General features: G+C 45.3%; 1 protein-coding gene across 1 annotated transcript in view; it reads right to left on the bottom strand.

Moving 5' to 3' along the window:
• The window catches only part of BTBD16 (BTB domain containing 16), an 887,756-nt gene that overhangs the window by 521,305 nt on the left and 348,916 nt on the right, over nt 1-17,535 (bottom strand). The window contains exons 7-8 of the mRNA XM_086920301.1: nt 14,703-14,828; nt 4,256-4,370 (exon numbers count right to left, since the gene is read on the bottom strand). Of these exons, the coding sequence (XP_086776427.1) occupies nt 4,256-4,370; nt 14,703-14,828 (241 nt within the window). The remainder of the gene's footprint in view (nt 1-4,255; nt 4,371-14,702; nt 14,829-17,535) is intronic.

The following is a 17,535-nucleotide window of genomic DNA, read 5'->3' as shown; positions in this document are numbered from 1 at the left end:
GTTCAATTTTACCAGGCCATGGAGCCTGGTTGCAGAATTGTCCTGGCTGCTCCTGGTGCTGAATGGGAGCCGTGGAAGAGCTGCTTTTGCCATTGAAACTGTGCTGTGGGCGGAAAAAGATGCAGAAAGACTGAGTGGTTGCTGATGTCGGTCGAAGGTTGGATGGAGTTTCCTCTTAATGCAACGTCAAGTAAAAGGGTCGGCTGGCAGACTGGTTGCCAACAAGCCCTGGCAGCGGTAAGCACAGCAAAAAGTAGCTTCGACGTGCGGTGTCCAGGAGAAACCGGCAGATGCCTCTTATTTGGTGGGAGGCAGGATTACAGTTCCTAAAAATGCACTAGAACATCTGGATTTAGGAAAACCCCTTGAGGTCCCGCTGGCCAGTAATTTGTCCAATCTGTAGCGTTGCTTAACCAGCAGTTTGCAGGGGACTAAGGCCACAAGTCCAGGGGAGCCTGAGGGTGCTTCAGGCTTCCACATCTGTCTTGGGTACCAGGAGATAGCCTAGGACAAGTCTTGATAAGACCATTCCAAGAGTGTTGAACAGGTGCAGGGTATCCCTTTTTTGCTTTGGGCAAGTCTGGGGATTGATGGTGCGGGTCTCTTCTTCTGTTCTCTTTGATGCAGGTTGTTAAGAACTGAGGTTCAGGGGGGGTTGCTTAAATTCTAGATTTAGGGGAGTTAGGGGTGAGGAAGCTAGCAGTCAATGGGCAGCTAGTCCTTGCAGGTAATACGTCATTGAGGTGAGAAGATCCGGGGGTGTAGGTAAGCTTTCTACTCAGAACTAGGGGTAGGCAGAATTTCCGGAATCGCGTTACGTAAATCTCTGCGAAATGGTAAAAAATCTCAGCGAACACGCAGAAATTCAACGAACACGCGGAATTGCTTGTTCGGGATGCTTTTTTCCTGTTCGCAAATGCTGTTTGCGTGCTCGGGGGGAAATATCTTGCGAACACGCATTTTGAGAACGCGAACAAACAAAAAAATTTGCGAAGTCGCGGAACGCAGAATTCTGGGCAATTTGGGTTCTCCGCGGAACGCGAAATTACCCAAATTCCGCAAGTTCCGCGAGCGGAACGGAATTTACTGCCCAGGCCTACCCAGAACCCTCTATTTTGCCACTTCCAGAGATGACAGAAATCTAATTTCAGTGTACAGACCAGGCTGCTCACACGGAGGTGGTGCTAGCTTTCTGGGGGTGTACTCCTCCTTGATTAGCTAATTTCCCGCCTGTCTAGGTGCAAATGTGCCTAGGGCAGGGGAGGGCTGCTGCCTCCATTGGAAGTCAGCTCTGATGCATAACAGAGGCAGTGCAGCTTTTGAAGCTTACCTTTTGATGTGCCACTTCAGTAGCCTGCTTGGTAACTGGGAGGTGTGACCTCCTTTCTGCCCATGCTTTTCTTTCCTGACTCCTGGGAGAGATCACACTGCCTGGAGAGAGGACAGAACCTTGTCTTGGTGGCAGCAAATGCAGAAAGAGTGGGCTGGTCAGCTAGAGCATAGAGAAGCCAGAGCAACCAGGTGGGCAAACTCTAAGGTAGCCATCTGGGTGCTTGATATATAGCACTCGATCCAAGATTCATGTCAGGGCTGAGAAGACACGCTGTTTGATACCAAACATGACATATCTCGGTGTAATGGCTGGATTTTCTGAGTAGGTGGGATCAGCCCCCAGGGGCCCCTCCAACCCAGCCAGAACGTACTCACCTTCCCTCCTCAGGACTCCTCTATCCAGGCACCTGGTACCTACCTGAGGATGGGGAACTCGCAATATACAAGCTCATATTATTAAAAACACCACTAAATCTATAGGGATACTAAGAATACTCACTGATTACTAGGGATATCCATACCCTACACCACACTTATTCACATCAGTTGGTCTCGCGGCCACCCTGACCCAGACCGTTCTACCCTAGGGCAGATATGACACACAATCCGGTGCGTCTACACACGGGCCTGCAGAACCCAATGCTCCCTTTTCCAAACTGTTCGCAATCCTGCGAAACTACACACTAGTTCGACTACCTAGTGCTCTCATTTACTCAAGCCACAATCCAGTGGGTATCCACACTGATCTCATATTCAGTGCTCTCACTAACGCCGCATATCAACGACGACCACATTCCTATGAACACCTATACATATATATATATATATTGGGAAGTCTCTTCACTAAAGGTCTGCTACTACAATAATATTAATATCTCAGTTGTCTACTCGGGATGAAACTACAATAATAACTTTGAATATAGTTCCAGATTATATAGTGTACTCCCTGCTCTTGGCATCAAAGGTCCACTCACTCCCTATTTATGTGATCACCACTTACCTGATTGGGATTACTCATCCATTCACGTACCTAGTAACTACCTAGGAGATACATTTACCTTCAGTGAACAAGAATACAAGGGGACACGTGCCAGTTTTCTACAAACTGGGGGTTGTTTTATTATAACAATATAAACATTTACACAGATCTGACAAAGACTATAGGTAGAACACACCGCTTGAAAGAGAAGGATTAAACATAACAGGAACACTCCGCTGAAAGGGAAAAGATTAGACATAAAGTGTAAGTGTAACTAATGTGATGAAAACAATATCACCTGATTAGTGTGAAGTCTTGTTCTAGCTGTCATCTGGGTTCCTCTCTCGTCTGTGCCTTGGCTCATCTCAGACTCTCTCTCTCTCCTGCACTCTTGGGTACACCTCTGCGCTGATCGCTCTGTCTCTGGACTCCTCTCCCCCACACGGACTGTCTCCACCTTCTATCTTCAATCTTAATGGTTCCTGCCGCTCTGATCACCGTTCATTCCACTAGCTTATTCACTCTGTCTCTGCGCCAATGTCCAATTAACTCCATCTGCTCCCATAGGTTAGTCCACGATCTCTCCTCCGTCTCTTCTAAAAGGCATTACTTCAGACTCCAGCTATTCACACCTCCTCCTGATAAGCAACTGCTTCTGACTGCTTCCTTCAGTTCCAGCTCACTATTCAACTCAGCTCTTCTCCAGCTTGAACCCGCTCTGCTTGACTCCCTCTGCTCGACTCTCTGGCTGACTGACCCTCTGCTTGACTGACTGACTCCGCCTCCGCACTTCACAAATATAGAATGCTGTTTCCTCATGGAAAGTTCCAGCCATCAGCCTGCCGCCCACCAGGTCTCTGCATCACCTCGCATCAAGGACACACACCCAGCCGGCCGGCCTTTTGTTGTGTCTTCTACACAGAGAATAATACAGCCTACCGATAAGGGCTGGCCCAGACCGGTTCTCTCCAAGTGAAAAACAGCCTTAACTATAAACTTTGCCTTTGCCCTAAAAAGCCTCTCAGCTTCATCAAGATGGAGTCCCTCTAGCTCTAGGCCTGTAGGCCTGAAAGGGGTGAAATGCTCCTTAGCTCTGTCAGAATACCTACATAAACCATACCAATGTGTCTAATATGTCAAAGCCAATAGGCAATAGACAGGTTAAAGTCAAGAATAAAGGCATATTAAGCAGCTATCCTCTTCTAGGTCTGGAAAAAAGGGCTTAAAAGGGCCAACACAGGCTAAGAATACCTATACTAGATGCGAGCAAGACTAATGATCTATATCACTGCTAAATAAAGCCAAAAACTCTGCCATTACACTCGGCGGTATCATAATGGAGCTGCCAACCTCGAGAATGCCCGGGTGGCGGCCCATGTTATCCTATGGACCGCTAACACTTATAATAAACTCCAATGGGGAATGCCACTATAGGGACATATTGGCTTACACCTATATGTACTCATCTTTAATAAACTGCATTCTGCCTCCTGGGCTCAGGGGGCCTTCCTTATGGGCGCCTAACATTTATTAAAAATAGTGTATTGTACCACACATGGTGAGGGTACATTCAAGTTTGAGCAGTTTTCACTGCTCTTGCAGTCTGAAAGGGCAGGCCTGCAGTCAGAAGTTTACTTGGGTCACTCAGGGTAGCACAAAAGCGTGCTGCAGCCCTGGAGACCTTTTTACCACCTATGCCCTGGATACCCCTGGTACTATATACTAGGGACTTATAAGGGAGCAAGTCTTTGCCAATTTGGGATTACCAAGTCGAACATAACAGTTTTGGGACAGAGCACAGGCACTGGGGTCTGGGCAACAGACTCCAGTGCACTATCAGAGTCATACCCATCAGCATTTGGAGCAAAAAGTGGGGGTGACCATATAAAAAGGGCACTTTCCCACTGAACGAAACTTAGGAGAGATATGGTTAATTTTACTTACTTTTCAAATAGGGACTGAAACTTCAACACTGAAGCAGATGCCAGAAGTCCTACAACCATCTCTTGGTTCACTTCAATCTCAGTGAAATACAGGTTTCTCAATGCCAACGAAAAAGCTTCAATCAGGGAAAAGAAGAAGGAAACTGTTACTGGAGAAAGATAACCAAATATCAACAATTTGAAAAATAAACTAGTTTTTAGTAGAAAGAACTGCAATATACCCGAAACACACATGTTCTTGTCCAAAAGACAGCTTTAGTGATTAACATGCAGTTAATGTAGGACAGCTCCAATATAATAGTACTACGAATATTTAACTTCTCTTGACAAGCTTTTAAAGAAGAAACTACCAGGTTGGAGGTCACAGAGGAAGGGGAGGCATATTGTATTATAGCTTTCAAAACACCCGCCTCAAATTTTATTGAATTTATGTGACGGAACTCTGAAGAGGAACATAGTAGATACAAACCACCCCATACAAAGATCTAACAATCATAGAGAATATCCAAGGTTCTAAAAAGCTTTAATTTAACAATTTACCAAAGTGTCCTTTGTGCCTTCAGTGAAAAGATGAAGAGTTATATAAAAAAGTTAATTTGTATACATCAAAGTAAGAATACGACAATTCAAATAGATAATAAATAAGAGGAAAAAAATGGCCATTTAAAAAAAAAAACATTCTAAACCTCTATGGCATAATAACGAATAGACCTTAATAAAGCTTTAGAAAACACTTTAAAAAGTTACAAATTCTATTACAAAATATTTAATTCGGAGGTAAATAAAGTGACTGTAATACTGCTGAATGCAAAATCAACAGTTGATGGAAAGAATGCAGAACAATGTCATACATTCAACCAAGTACAGAGATCTGGGCCTAAATCCATCGTTTTTTTTGCTCACCATTCCAACCCAGTTCAGACATGGCCATATGCAAATCCGCCTTGACCCTGTGCCTCATGGGAACAGTCCAGCCCGAACTGCCAAGCCATGCCTTCCCTGGACCGGATTCGCTTCCGTGGACCCGATTCAATAATCATGAATTCCCATTGAGGCATAGGCCTTGTAACTAACCAGGACACCTTTGTGCTGATTCTGATATCCGGAGGGGGGCGAGGTGCAATCTCTAGTCAACATGGGACTACAGTCCATGTCTTGAGACATGTATATTAAGTGGTGGCAGCGGTATTTCTGAGTGATAATACTAATTGATCTTGAGAGTCTTCACATTTCATTGTGCCTATGTGGTGGGCGCTACAGTTGGAAACAGCAGTGTCATTACCTGCTGTGAAAGTCATCAACTTCAACAAAGATTGTGACTGCTCTGAAAAAGGAGAAGATACTTTTTAAAGGAAACAACTTCAAACTATTTTCAAAAACCCAACAGTGTTATCAACATCCCCTACCTGTAAAAGCACTGTAAGCATGGGAACAACACTATGACACTTGGATCTAGTTCCAGGTTCTGCTTGGGCAAAGGAGGGAGTGCTGAGCAGAGTATGTAATGAATACTGATATCCAGGGCTAGTATAGTTGACAACTAGTCTCCCAGAATCATCTGAAGTCTATGCTATCTTGCTGGAAAAGCTGTTGATCTGCCTGAGATCCTGTCTCTCCTGCTGAGGCGAAGGAATGCCTGACCCTGCAGGAAGATCAAGCTTTGTATGCAGCAAACCTGACAGCCTGAGAGAATGAGCATTACATTTAAATCCGCTAGCAGAAAAAGTTGTTTTGTGCTGACTCTTCCAAAATCTGATACTGTAGTCTGAGGACCTATGACTATCAACGGTGGCTGGTCTCCTTACTGTTTAAGCAGAAGAGACCACCTGGGATTGTGTGGCTGTTCTACCGCAGCTACTGCACTACTCAAACAACATTAGGATAATGAGAGGGACTGGTGTACAGCCTTTTGAATTACGGACTCACCGTTGAACCTTACCTCATAGGGATTGGTAACAACTACCAGCGGGTCTTGTTAACCAGGTTGAGATTTAGTAACTGACACTATGTGGTAGCTTTTCCTAAAACTGACAGACATCCAATGATTCTTGCCCCGTGGCCATGTGATCATTTATCTGTACAATTTACTTTGAACTTAATGTTGTTTTGTAAATTTTACAGTTCTTTTAGGAAAAACCTTTTACTTCCACTTTGAAAGGATACTAATATTAGAGATTATAAAACAGCTGTGGATTATCTGTAAACTCGAGCATCTTCAAGTGTCTGTTTGACCATTGCAAGTTACATTCAGCACATTCATAAGCACAGGAATTATGTCTTGTTAAGTGACAATCAAACTTTACCTTGAAATGCTGCTATTCTTTATGAACTGATATGCTGAGCCTGTGTCTAATTGGACTTGCCCACTTGTTGAGCTTTTCTGATCGTGCTATGTTGGTATTTCCTGTGTTTATGTACATGACACCTTATGAAGCTTTTTTACTTGTTTTTATACCAGAACCCTTAGACGTGATGATAGTCTTCCTTGTCCTATGCACACAACACTTTATAATATTTTCACAGATTGATATTGGAATAGTGGTGATAGGAGAAGATAAAGTTTAGCTAACTACACGGTGAGAGCTGGATAGTGTCCATGAAGTGCACCCACCTTGATGAAATTTTGACTACAGGGGGTCATCCCCAACATCTTGCTAGTTTCAGCGTTGTAGAATATGAAACTTGATCACCGAGTGTGTGTTATACAGGGGAGCCCCCTGCTTGGAAGTAATGCATTCCAAGGATACCTAATTCAGGTTCAGAGGTTAACACACTTTGGGATCCAAAGGGTCCTGATGAATGCCGGTGTGACCCAACACTGTGGGCACGTATCAGATTGCAGCAACATGTCGACACTTTGGCAGTAAGGAGGGGTGAAGGAAACCTATGTCTTCTCCTATCCCCACCATCCTTCATGTTTAGACCTAGTCGGAGGGCCCAGGAATAAAATTTCGAGAGGGGGACACTTTCAAGCTAGTTTTAACCTTCACTGCACTTTTCTAAGGGATTCCCTACTTTTATGTTTGTATTGTTTTCCCCTCCCTTTTGATCCATCCCTGGCGTTGGTATGCACAGGGGTGTGTTGAAGCAAGCCCAATGATGAAGCTTGTCACAGTTTCGTGAGTGAGGGCAGTAATTTTTTCAATAAGCACGTGCCACCTTTGTATTTCATTTCCCTACTCCTTTGTGTGTCTTATAGTCATTTAATAGGGGAGGTCGGAGTAGGGAAATATTGCCTCTCCTCTTTCTAAGTGTATGAGATTGAGTATTCACAAGTGCCAGATTTATCCGGTAAAGTCAATCATGAGCTGTGCTCCTTCCTACTTGTTTCTAAATGGGTATTTTTCTTCTTTATGCAATGAAGCCCTGAAAGAACTTTTTTAGAGTGGAACTCCATTGAACTGATTTTGCACATGCCATAGCAAACTCACACCCGTGCCATAACCCCGCCTAGTTATTTTGCGTGGTTAAAACCCAGTGGCACCTGTATTAGAACCATGTGCCTGATTGACCTTACTTCGTGTAGTATTATATTTTGGTGTGCAAACTTCTCTTTTTCTATAAAAGGCATCTTTGGGCTGGACAGCATGTACTGACTCTGTTTCATTACTATTTGATTTCTGAGCCGCTTGACTCCTTCACTGGTCCCAACATTAGGGAAGTATATGTCCACTGCATGATCAATAGTTGTGTATGTCTTCCCTGAATGCCTTCGCGTACAGACTTACATTGTGACCCTGGCATTACAATAATCTAGCATGCACAGTTGTACACAGAGGACTAGGCCTGTATGGTACTGCAGTATCCAGAACCCTTTCGGTGACAGAGTTGTGCGCGAGTGCCCACATAGAAGGCATTGGATTACTATCCAAGCTCTAGAATTATCATATAAAGAAGTGGAGCAAGTACACCTTGATTGGTGAATCAAGAGTGTGACCAGACCATTTTTCTCTGTGTGATGGACAGATGAATTTACAGGCCCGCTCGTATAAAGTTCTCGTTATGTGAAAGCCAGAACCTTGGGATGACAACCTGTGTGGATGTCCAGAGCATGCATATAGAGTGAGTGTGCATCACATGTGTGAGGGTTGGACTCTGTGCGTTGTGTTAGTGGAAGTTCCAGTGGGCTCCATTTTCAATGCATCTGGCTTAACATAGCACAAGATGCTGGATGAGGACAGCTTCCTCAAGTTTTAGAGCTGTACTGCCTGTTGTCCCAGGCTTTAAAGTTAGGACGAATGGACAAAGGGCTTTCTTTAGCAATTTCATGAGAGCATAGTTAGCAAATAGCTGCTGAGTTCTTCAGGAGCACTGGGATTTGGTAGATTGAACAGGGGATGAGAAGGACAGCAGTTACTGTCGTTCAAGATAAGTATATTCATACCCAGGGCTTGTACTTTTGTCTGTTCCCAATTACTGCTTCAGGAATGTGGTTGACATCCTGGTGCAGAGATCTCACCCTTCATTATACTTATGTTTTGGATGCTTCTGCTTGGAGCCAACACCATTGCTACCAGCTGTGATAGCCATCACTTCCCTCAAAGTCTGCGCCAATGTGCAGCCAGAAAATTATATTTTGAAGAGAAGTGACCCAAGCATATTCTGAAGCCTTAGACAATGGATAGACATCCCTTGTCTGGGAAATATATGCAAAAGTAGGATTCAAACCACCTCATTTTGTTCAAACCCAAAGTACTTGAGGATCTACTGTGCATCCAGGACTGGTCTGTGCTGGACCAGTATCCCATCGGTAAGAGGACATTGCCTGAAGTCTCCAGCTTCTGCTGGAGTTGCTGAGGGTCTGCCTGAAGTATCTAGAAGTCTGCATGCCTAATAAGAGAGGGGAGGGTTGTAATTCTCCCTGCTAGAGGAGAGACTGTTTAAGAGGGGAAGCCCAGCATTGTTCCGAAATTTGGAGCACCAAGAAAAAGCCAACCCTTTAAGAGCCAGGAACAAACTGAGCCATGGAGGGGTCCCTACAATCCCAAAGTGTGATTCTCGTGTGAACCACACCAAGACTGTTATAGAGCAAGTACCACTGTAATGCCTGGCAGTCTACCAAAGGCTCGAAAGTTCTGGGGCAGCCACTGCCAACAAGAGGGAGACTGAAACTGTGACTCTTCTAAGGTGGAAACCCGTGTTCAACCTGAAGATGACTGCAACTGCTGATTATGCCTGAAACTGGACAGAAGGCAGTCACTACCAAATATGTAGGTTGCTAGGCAGAAGCGCCTCACAGATCAACTCCTGTGCTGCTGTGGCCCCCTCAGAGGAGGAGCTGCAGTCAGGAGAGTGGGAGACCACCACTGGGCCACTAACGCTGCATTAATGACCAGGGGGTAAACTTGGGACGTAGTTGACCAGGGACATTAGACTCCATGGGGCTTACTTGACCTGGGACAACAAACCAACACATTAAACAGGTCAGCCATGCACAGTTGAGACTTTTGCCACAGGGGAAATAGAAATTGAATTAAGATTGCATTTGACCTGTGGGAGAATTTGATGGTGTTTGTATCTGTGCCTCTTCTGTCACAAACGTACTTATTGTACTGCCTAGCCAACAAAAGAACCAACTGTTTTCATGGCAGAAAGAGAAATTGCTCCTCCAGGAAGACTTATATGGATACCTGCAGTGAGACTGGAAGGAGATGAGAGAAATGTGGAGAGTGGAGACCTTGGATCTATTGGGTAAGAGTTGCCAAAAGAAGTATTGAAGGTGATGCTTCACGAGTCAGCAAAATGTCTGCGTATTATGAATCCAAAGCTTTAGGAAGTGTTCTTCTATTCAGCTCTTTAACCCTGCTTTGACACTACATGGTAGTTCACTGTGGAACGATGTGACACTGAGGGATGCCTCAGTGGCATAACTGCTATCAATGCTACACATCTCGCCACCATGGCCATACATGACTAAGAGAACCTCTCTTTTTATGGATGTGTCTTTTCTCAGGTGCATGTCTCTTCTTAGTCCATTCCCTCTGAGACAGCATGAGGTGTAATGATAGTAGGGGCTCCTCCTCCACAAACTTCAGAGCCTTCATGAAATGAACATCTGATGCCAACAATGACCTATCTACCGGTCCTGGAGTAGAATTTTCTGTTTTTCCTAAAGTGTTTTCCTAGATATTGTCTGCTATTGCTATCAAGCTTCAAGACAGTGATCCTCAGGTAGGCAGAGGATGCAGAGGTCTTGAGGATTAGAGTGAAGTTTTCTTTCAGCTACAGGAAGGGAAGTTGCCAAAAACGGATAGCATTTTGTGAAAAACTAAAAACAATTCCTGGAAGATGTAAGACATTTCTTACGAAACACTCCTATGAGAAAAACAACTTTCACCGTGAAGCTTTCTGTTCTGTTTATAAAGATCAAAGTGAGAAAGAAAGTCCGGTGCCTTCGGATTCTTTCATCGGGTGCTCATTTAACAGCGAGCGATAGGGGATAATAGAATTCTGCAAGACTATTGTTCCTTAAATGCGCAGGGTCAGTTTTCCAGTGTAAAGTTTTGCAGCATCTATATCAACACTGTCATGCTTTTCCTGTCAAAAAGGTTTGTGAAAGATCTCCATGGTCTTTGCAAACAGCATTATTCAGGTTGCAAAATGTTTATTTTTTTTTAAATTGTGCTTTTTACCAAAAACGTTCTATTTATTTTTTTTAACAACTCTATGACCCTGTACATGGGCAGGTCAATTCGGGATCCCCTAGAGGAATATCCTACCTACATTTTCTAATTCTACCACTTTCTATTCACAATGGGAGGAAATGTATAGTTTTCTCCACACTTGCCCTAATTTTGCCCGGACTAGTGCCACAGGGGATGAGCGTGTATTGCAAATCCACAGTCATTCTAATCAACACATATGCTATGTATGGCTCTCACGGAGAGCCTCTATAGTTTATTTCAGTTTCTGAATCTCATAACCCACTGCAATTACATCAGAAAGTTGATAACCTAACTGGTTGTTGTTGGACTTGGCCCTTAAGGCAGGTTCACCCCTAATCTTTTTGCTTTAGATCTGTGATCTGTGTGGATGATTTTCTGGTCTGTGCGCACTTTTTCTCTGTGTCCCAGAGTAAAGTGCGTGCATGTAGTTAGGCTGGCCTGCTCTCCCATAGGGATGCATGGGGAATGTCTGTGTCCCTAGTAATTCCTGATGTGTGGGGAGTGCATGCTCGAATTTGGTATGTGCGAGTTCGTGGGAATGAATGCTTTGCAATGGTGTATGTGGCATGTGTGTGTCATGAGTAGAAATGCCATTTCTGGGACTTGGCATATTACTGTAAAATATGCCTGCAGTGTGATTGGCTGGAGCTGGCTGGTGAGCCTGGCTCCAGGAAGGCTGGATGGGTCTGCCCGGTGGTGAGTGTGAGATTAGCATGCTTGATGGCTTGGGAGGAGTGCACTTGGTCCCTGATGGGCCTGAACTTTCCCCAGACAATGCTGGCTCCACCCCCTGTAGTGCGACTGATGACCCTAGCACTGCCAGTGAATAGAGAGGGTGGTTGAGGTAAACAGATTACTTCAAAACCAGCTGCGACTGGTTTTTCCCCCACCCTGCACCCTGAGAAAAAGGGGTTTTTATGTATAAGAAGGGGCTGTGTCCCCATACAATTTGTCCTGTCTTTGGTTTCCTTCCAGGATCTTTCCAGAGGGGGCTGCTGCTGCTGGGGCCAAGAGGACCGCCACTTGGCTGTCTCCCTGCCTGGAGACCCAGTGTGCTGGCTCTGGCCCTGCCTTGCCCCCCTGCCTGCCTCCAGACCCTGCTGGAGCTTTTGCTGTGCCTGGAAGCGCTTTTAACTGATTTATAGCGCTAGGAGCGCTTTCCTTGTGCCCCAGCGCTCAATAGCGCTTTGCTTATCTTTCTAGCGCTGGGAGCGCTTTCTTCAGCCCCTAAGCGCTTGGGAGCGCTTTATTTGCATTGCCGGTGCTCACCCGGCATTGGAGCTGAATTGCCGATTTTCTTGACGAGCGAGTGCCCACCTCGCTTTATTTTTAATTTGAGAGCCGGTGCCCACCCGGCATTGCCCCGTACTTGGATTTTGTAATTACCACGAGGGAGCCCACTCCTCGGGTACTGAGAGCCCGCCTGCCTGCCTGGTGCGAGCCGCCGCGCTGCCCGCGGCGACCCGGAAGTCTTTGGCCGACCGGCCAATCGCTGTGCGGCCCCCTCGAGGCCGACCGGAAGTCCCGCCCCGCAGCCGAGCAGCGCGAAGGAGGAAGCAGCCGGCTCTGCCCTCGAGGCTCCCGGAGTGAAAGGGAGCCCCACGTCGACCACAAGAGGAGAGGAGCGGCCGCCGCTGCAGAGACCCGGTGAGTGCCTGCACAGGAGAGGGGCGTCGGGACACATTGTCGGTGTCCGCCCCTCCCCCGTAGCGCGATCTTGCGCGCACTACTGTGTGAAGCCCGAGGGCTTCAGGGGGCATTTCTCTTGATGCAGAGTCCCCCGTGAGGGACTCCAACGCCCCCCTATTTGTGCTACGAGAGCCACGAGGCTCTGAGGGCCATTCTGTTCTTGAGTCCCCCGTGAGGGACTCCAACGCCCCATTTGTCCTTTGTGAGAGCCCAGAGAGGCTCATGACCCGCAGTTGATCCCGAGCCCAGCGAGGCTCATTGCCCACATCGTTGAGAGCCCTGAGAGAGGCTCTGGGGGCATTTTCCATGATTTAGAGCGCTGAGCTCTACCTTGCACATTTGTTCAGCGAGCCCTGAGAGGCTCTAGGGGGACACAGGCAGCTAGTTGGTTGTAGCCCCGTGGCTCCCACACTGTGTCTCCCCACCTTGTTCTTGAGCCCTCCTGGCTCCAACGTTGCCCTAACTTTACCTGCATCAGTTGCCCAGCACTTTGTGGGCAACTGCTACGTTTAGGTTTGTGTGCTGTGCTGCCTGCACAGCTTCCCTGACACTGAGACTCAGGGCATTCCGCCCCTTTCGAGGCCAGTTGGCCTGAGGGACCTTTTTGAGTGCTGTGCTTTGTGCACCCCGCGCATTGTAATTTCTGTGTTTGTGATTCTTGCGCAAAATGTTCTAATCTGCACCTCTGTGTTTAATACCTCATGTGCAATTGTTGACATCCCATTTTATGTTTATCCACTCTGCTAAATGTGACCTGCATAGAGGATTGGTGATGTCCCACTTTATGTTTATCCACTCTGCTAAATGTGACCTGCATAGAGGATTGGTGATGTCCCATTTTATGGTTATCCACTTTGCTAAATGTGACCTGCATAGAGGATTGGTGATGTCCCATTTTATGTTTAGGTTTCCTTCCCTTTGCTAAGAGTGAACTGCTTAGGTGTTGGTATTCCTTCCTTAGGTCCTGATGAGAAGGTCCTAGTTACCTGCGTGATTGCCTACAGTGTGTTAGGGTTGCGTAGGAGGTCTTTACTCTGTTCCAGTGATTACTGGATGTGTGTTGCATTTATAATTTTGGTGCTAATCATTCTAATGTTTATGTCCTAAGTGTGTACCTACCAGTAGTATTTTCTGACAAGTGCCTACCCCTGACAGTGGTCCATGTGGCCCTGTCCTGTACATAATTCCCCTTGTAAATTCTGCCCGTGCCCCTGGCACATTGTAAAGTTTGTGTGTTATCTAATGTGTTTTGTTTATTATAAAACAAAGGCTATTTTTTATATATAACCTTGTGTGGAGTCTTCTTTGTGGTGGGCCTTGGGTGTTGTTGCTGGGGTGCGTGCGCAAATACTTAACTCATACCGCTTCCAAGTTTAGCCTAGACTGCTCGCGCCACGTTACCTAGAGGGTGAGCGGGGGTTACCTTGGTGTGTGACTCCTTTCCCTGACATTAGAAATGGTGATCCCTGACTGACCTTGACGCGAGTCTTGGCCGGCCAGGGTCCCGTTTCTAACAGTTGTGATATCATAAAAGCCTTCCAGGTCAGGCCAGGCCTCCCAGAGAGCCTGTCAGTGTAGTCCTGCTTGGCTGCTTTGACTTAAACCAAAGGGAAAATGAAGCAGGGAAAGTGGTGGGAGGGTTTGGCCAATGACGGTGGCTACGTTTTTCTCTTTTAACCTTTGGGACACAAATACATAACTGAGGCTATATTATGTATGGCTCCCCCATCACTCCTCTGCATAGCAATTGAAAGCAAGTGGAGATTACTTTGGGGGCCATACATAGCCAAATTTAGATGAGTAACAAGTGAATTATGGGGATGTTTTTCACCTTGGGGTTGAGCTTCCCTCTCGTTGTCTACTTGATGTCACTCAGAACCCCAAGGTGAAAAACATCCCCGCAATCCACTGTTACCCATCTATAATTCTATATGTTGCTGCTGAATAAATAATGTACCCCTCATTCTAAATCAAAGAATGTCTACTCAAGCCCTACCCTTACCTTCATGACACAACCTGGCTTATTTTTGCTTATAAAGGCCGAATGTAGTTGTGGAACACCCAAGGTAAAGTGTATTAACATTTGTACATTACCTACTTTGGTGACTAGTTCATCCTTTACATCCAGGCTGATCGTCACTTTCTCCCCTGACATCTTTCTCAGGCTGTATTCTGAGTGGCTTTGCTTGAAGGCAGAGGGATACAACATGTTTGTGCTTCCTGCTGTGAAAATTAATGCATTTTGCGTCAGACTTGAAATCTTGCCGTACCACCTCTCGAAGACACTGTGTGAGCCAGCTTTACAAACCAACTCTCTGAACGAGCTACAATATCTGAGCTGGCTTTACAAACCTGCTCCCTGAATCTACGAGCAGTACCAGGCAACTAGAACCATCTGGTCAACCAGGTTATCAGATTTCTAATTCTAGTCTCTGACCAACCAGAAGTGTATGAGCCAGATATCCAAAACAGCTTTCAAAACCCCATCTTTCATGAACAGAAAAATAGAGCAGAAATTAAAACAGGATCTCTGTGCCAGTTATGAAAATCAAGTCTATGAACTAACTTTTCAAACCAATCCTTTATACCATCCTTTTGAAGTACATTTTTCAACCAGTTTGTCACAGTTATAATGTTCATAATACAGTTATAGGAGAGTTCGATTTCAGTTCTCATTATCCAACTACTGTTTAGCAATCACTCAATACATCCTTAAAGTTAAAAACAAAAAACATGAAAAGATTACTGAAAATAGCAAAAAGCTTTACAACAATCTACTTATAATAGGCATGTTGTTCAAACCACGATAAAATAGAATACAAATGGTTACATTTAACAAAATTGGAATTCCAAGTTTCATCCATCAAGTGGAATGTTCTTTCTTATACAATAAGCATTGGCAAAGTAAACAGACCTGGGTGTTGGCTGTAGACCTTTCAATACTGCCGAAGCTTGCTTGCTTTGATGTTTTCTTGTCAAACTTTATCATAAACAATTTAAATATGGTCATTTATATAAGCACATGCAGGTACAAGCAAGGGCGAACATCTTTGAATATTTTTTTATAACAAAGCTATACAAAACCCCCATATAGGTAGCAATGTGAGTCTGCACAGATACACCTGCAAGGACAACCATATGCGAATATGTTTTGTTTTACTTTTGTAAGACCTTTAAAAATGGCTGGCTGTGTATTATATTCAAATAATGTGAGGATCTTGCTCCTGAAGAAATAGGATTCAAGAAGAAAGAGTGCAGAGCAATATGTTAGTTTAGATGAAAGCATGAAGAGATCTTGAGGAATAATCTAGGGTTTCTATGTATTACTGACCTGTTGTAATTGAAAAATAGAACAAAGTTTGTCCATTGTGAAGGTCACGGAACAAGCTTACGTATGCCAGTGCTAGAATCAGAGCCTTTATTCAAGATCAAAACTGAGAATCTTGTGGATGGACACAAATAAGCTCTGATAGTTTAGTGAATAGTTGCATGAAAGTCAGAAGTTAATGCAATGCGGAGTTCCGTAAAATACCATTCATGAAATCCTCATAATGAGTTGCAACAAAATACATGCAGCGAATGATAAATGTCTAAACAAAGACTACTAGAAGATTAGTGGTCACAAAAGTGTACTACAAAGAAATTGGCTAAATACTCGACATAAGGCAGGAGTTCATGTGGTTGGGAAGACACAGTGTGGAGTTCCTGTCAAAGACCACTTCAGCTTGCGTCAACATCTGTTTACAATAATAAGGGATGTTTTGAAGTGGAAACACCATGTGCTCCACATGTTCAGGTGCCATCAGGCTGAGAGACACTGTATCAGAGCAGGACATAGAATTCTGTTTTTTCCATATCAAGAATAAAACAAGCATTTGCAATGCAATTGGTCTCGCATTCGTGAAAGTTTGAGTTTTTGAATGTGAAATTATTTTTTTGCTATTTATGTTTAATTATTTGTAGTGGAATGGATGTATGTTGTTGGTAGTGGAATTATGTGGTTTGAATTGGAATTATTAGTTGCGGAATAGTATGCAATAGCTTTTTGCCTATGTTATCTATACTACTAGTATAAAGAGAGAACAGAAACCTTTTGGCAAGGTAAACTCGGGAACCACAGTGCCAATCCACACACCCAATACATTGTTGAAATCCTCAGGGTGTGTAGAGGGACATAGGCAACATAAAATAAAAATAAAAACGTAAATTAAAAAATTAAAATTTACAAACAAAGTAGTCCCCTAAAACTAGCGCCGGCCGCGACGTAGCACTGACCGCGACCTAGACGTGCGTGATGACGACAGGGGGGGAGGAGCGGTGACGAGCGGCGAGAAGTAGTGGTGAAGTCCGTAGCTCGGGGAGGAGCGGCGGCTCAGGTAAGGCGAGGTGGGAGGCGGGAGACGGTCTGGGCAATGTCGGGGCGGGCGGGGGCCAGGGAGTGGCGGTGAAGTCCGGAGCGCGGCTCAGGTAAGGCAGAGGCGGGAGGCGGGAGGCAGGCGGGCGGGAAGCGGGAGGCAGGCGGGCGGGGGGCGGGAGGTGGTCTAGGCAATGTTGGGGCGGGCGGGGGCTGGCCGGGACTGCACAAAAGCCGAAAATGCTGCCCCCAGCCCCCTTCTGCACCGGGCAACGCCGGGGCAGGCTGCTAGTTAATAATAAGTTAATGTAAATAAAAATAAGGCAAGAATGCCGCCGAATAGGAGCTCTTCCAGGGAGCTCCTGGGTTGGGGATGACCAAATCCGTAGTTATCCCCTTGTTAACCCGACTATCCGCCATCCTCAATCCTGCATCTCATCCCTTCTACACACTACTGTACTGAAGCTCACTCTCCTATCCGTTTACCTGCTGTATCATTGTCCCCCGGGTCGGTTGGACATTGCCTCCTCTGCTACCATTCCTGTTGGTGTGACCTGGAAGGGGTGAAGTTTG

Source organism: Lissotriton vulgaris, chromosome 5, assembly GCF_964263255.1.
Source record: "Lissotriton vulgaris chromosome 5, aLisVul1.2, whole genome shotgun sequence".
In the NCBI taxonomy this organism is placed as follows: domain Eukaryota; kingdom Metazoa; phylum Chordata; class Amphibia; order Caudata; family Salamandridae; genus Lissotriton; species Lissotriton vulgaris.
This window is presented reverse-complemented; position numbering and strand designations above follow the sequence as displayed.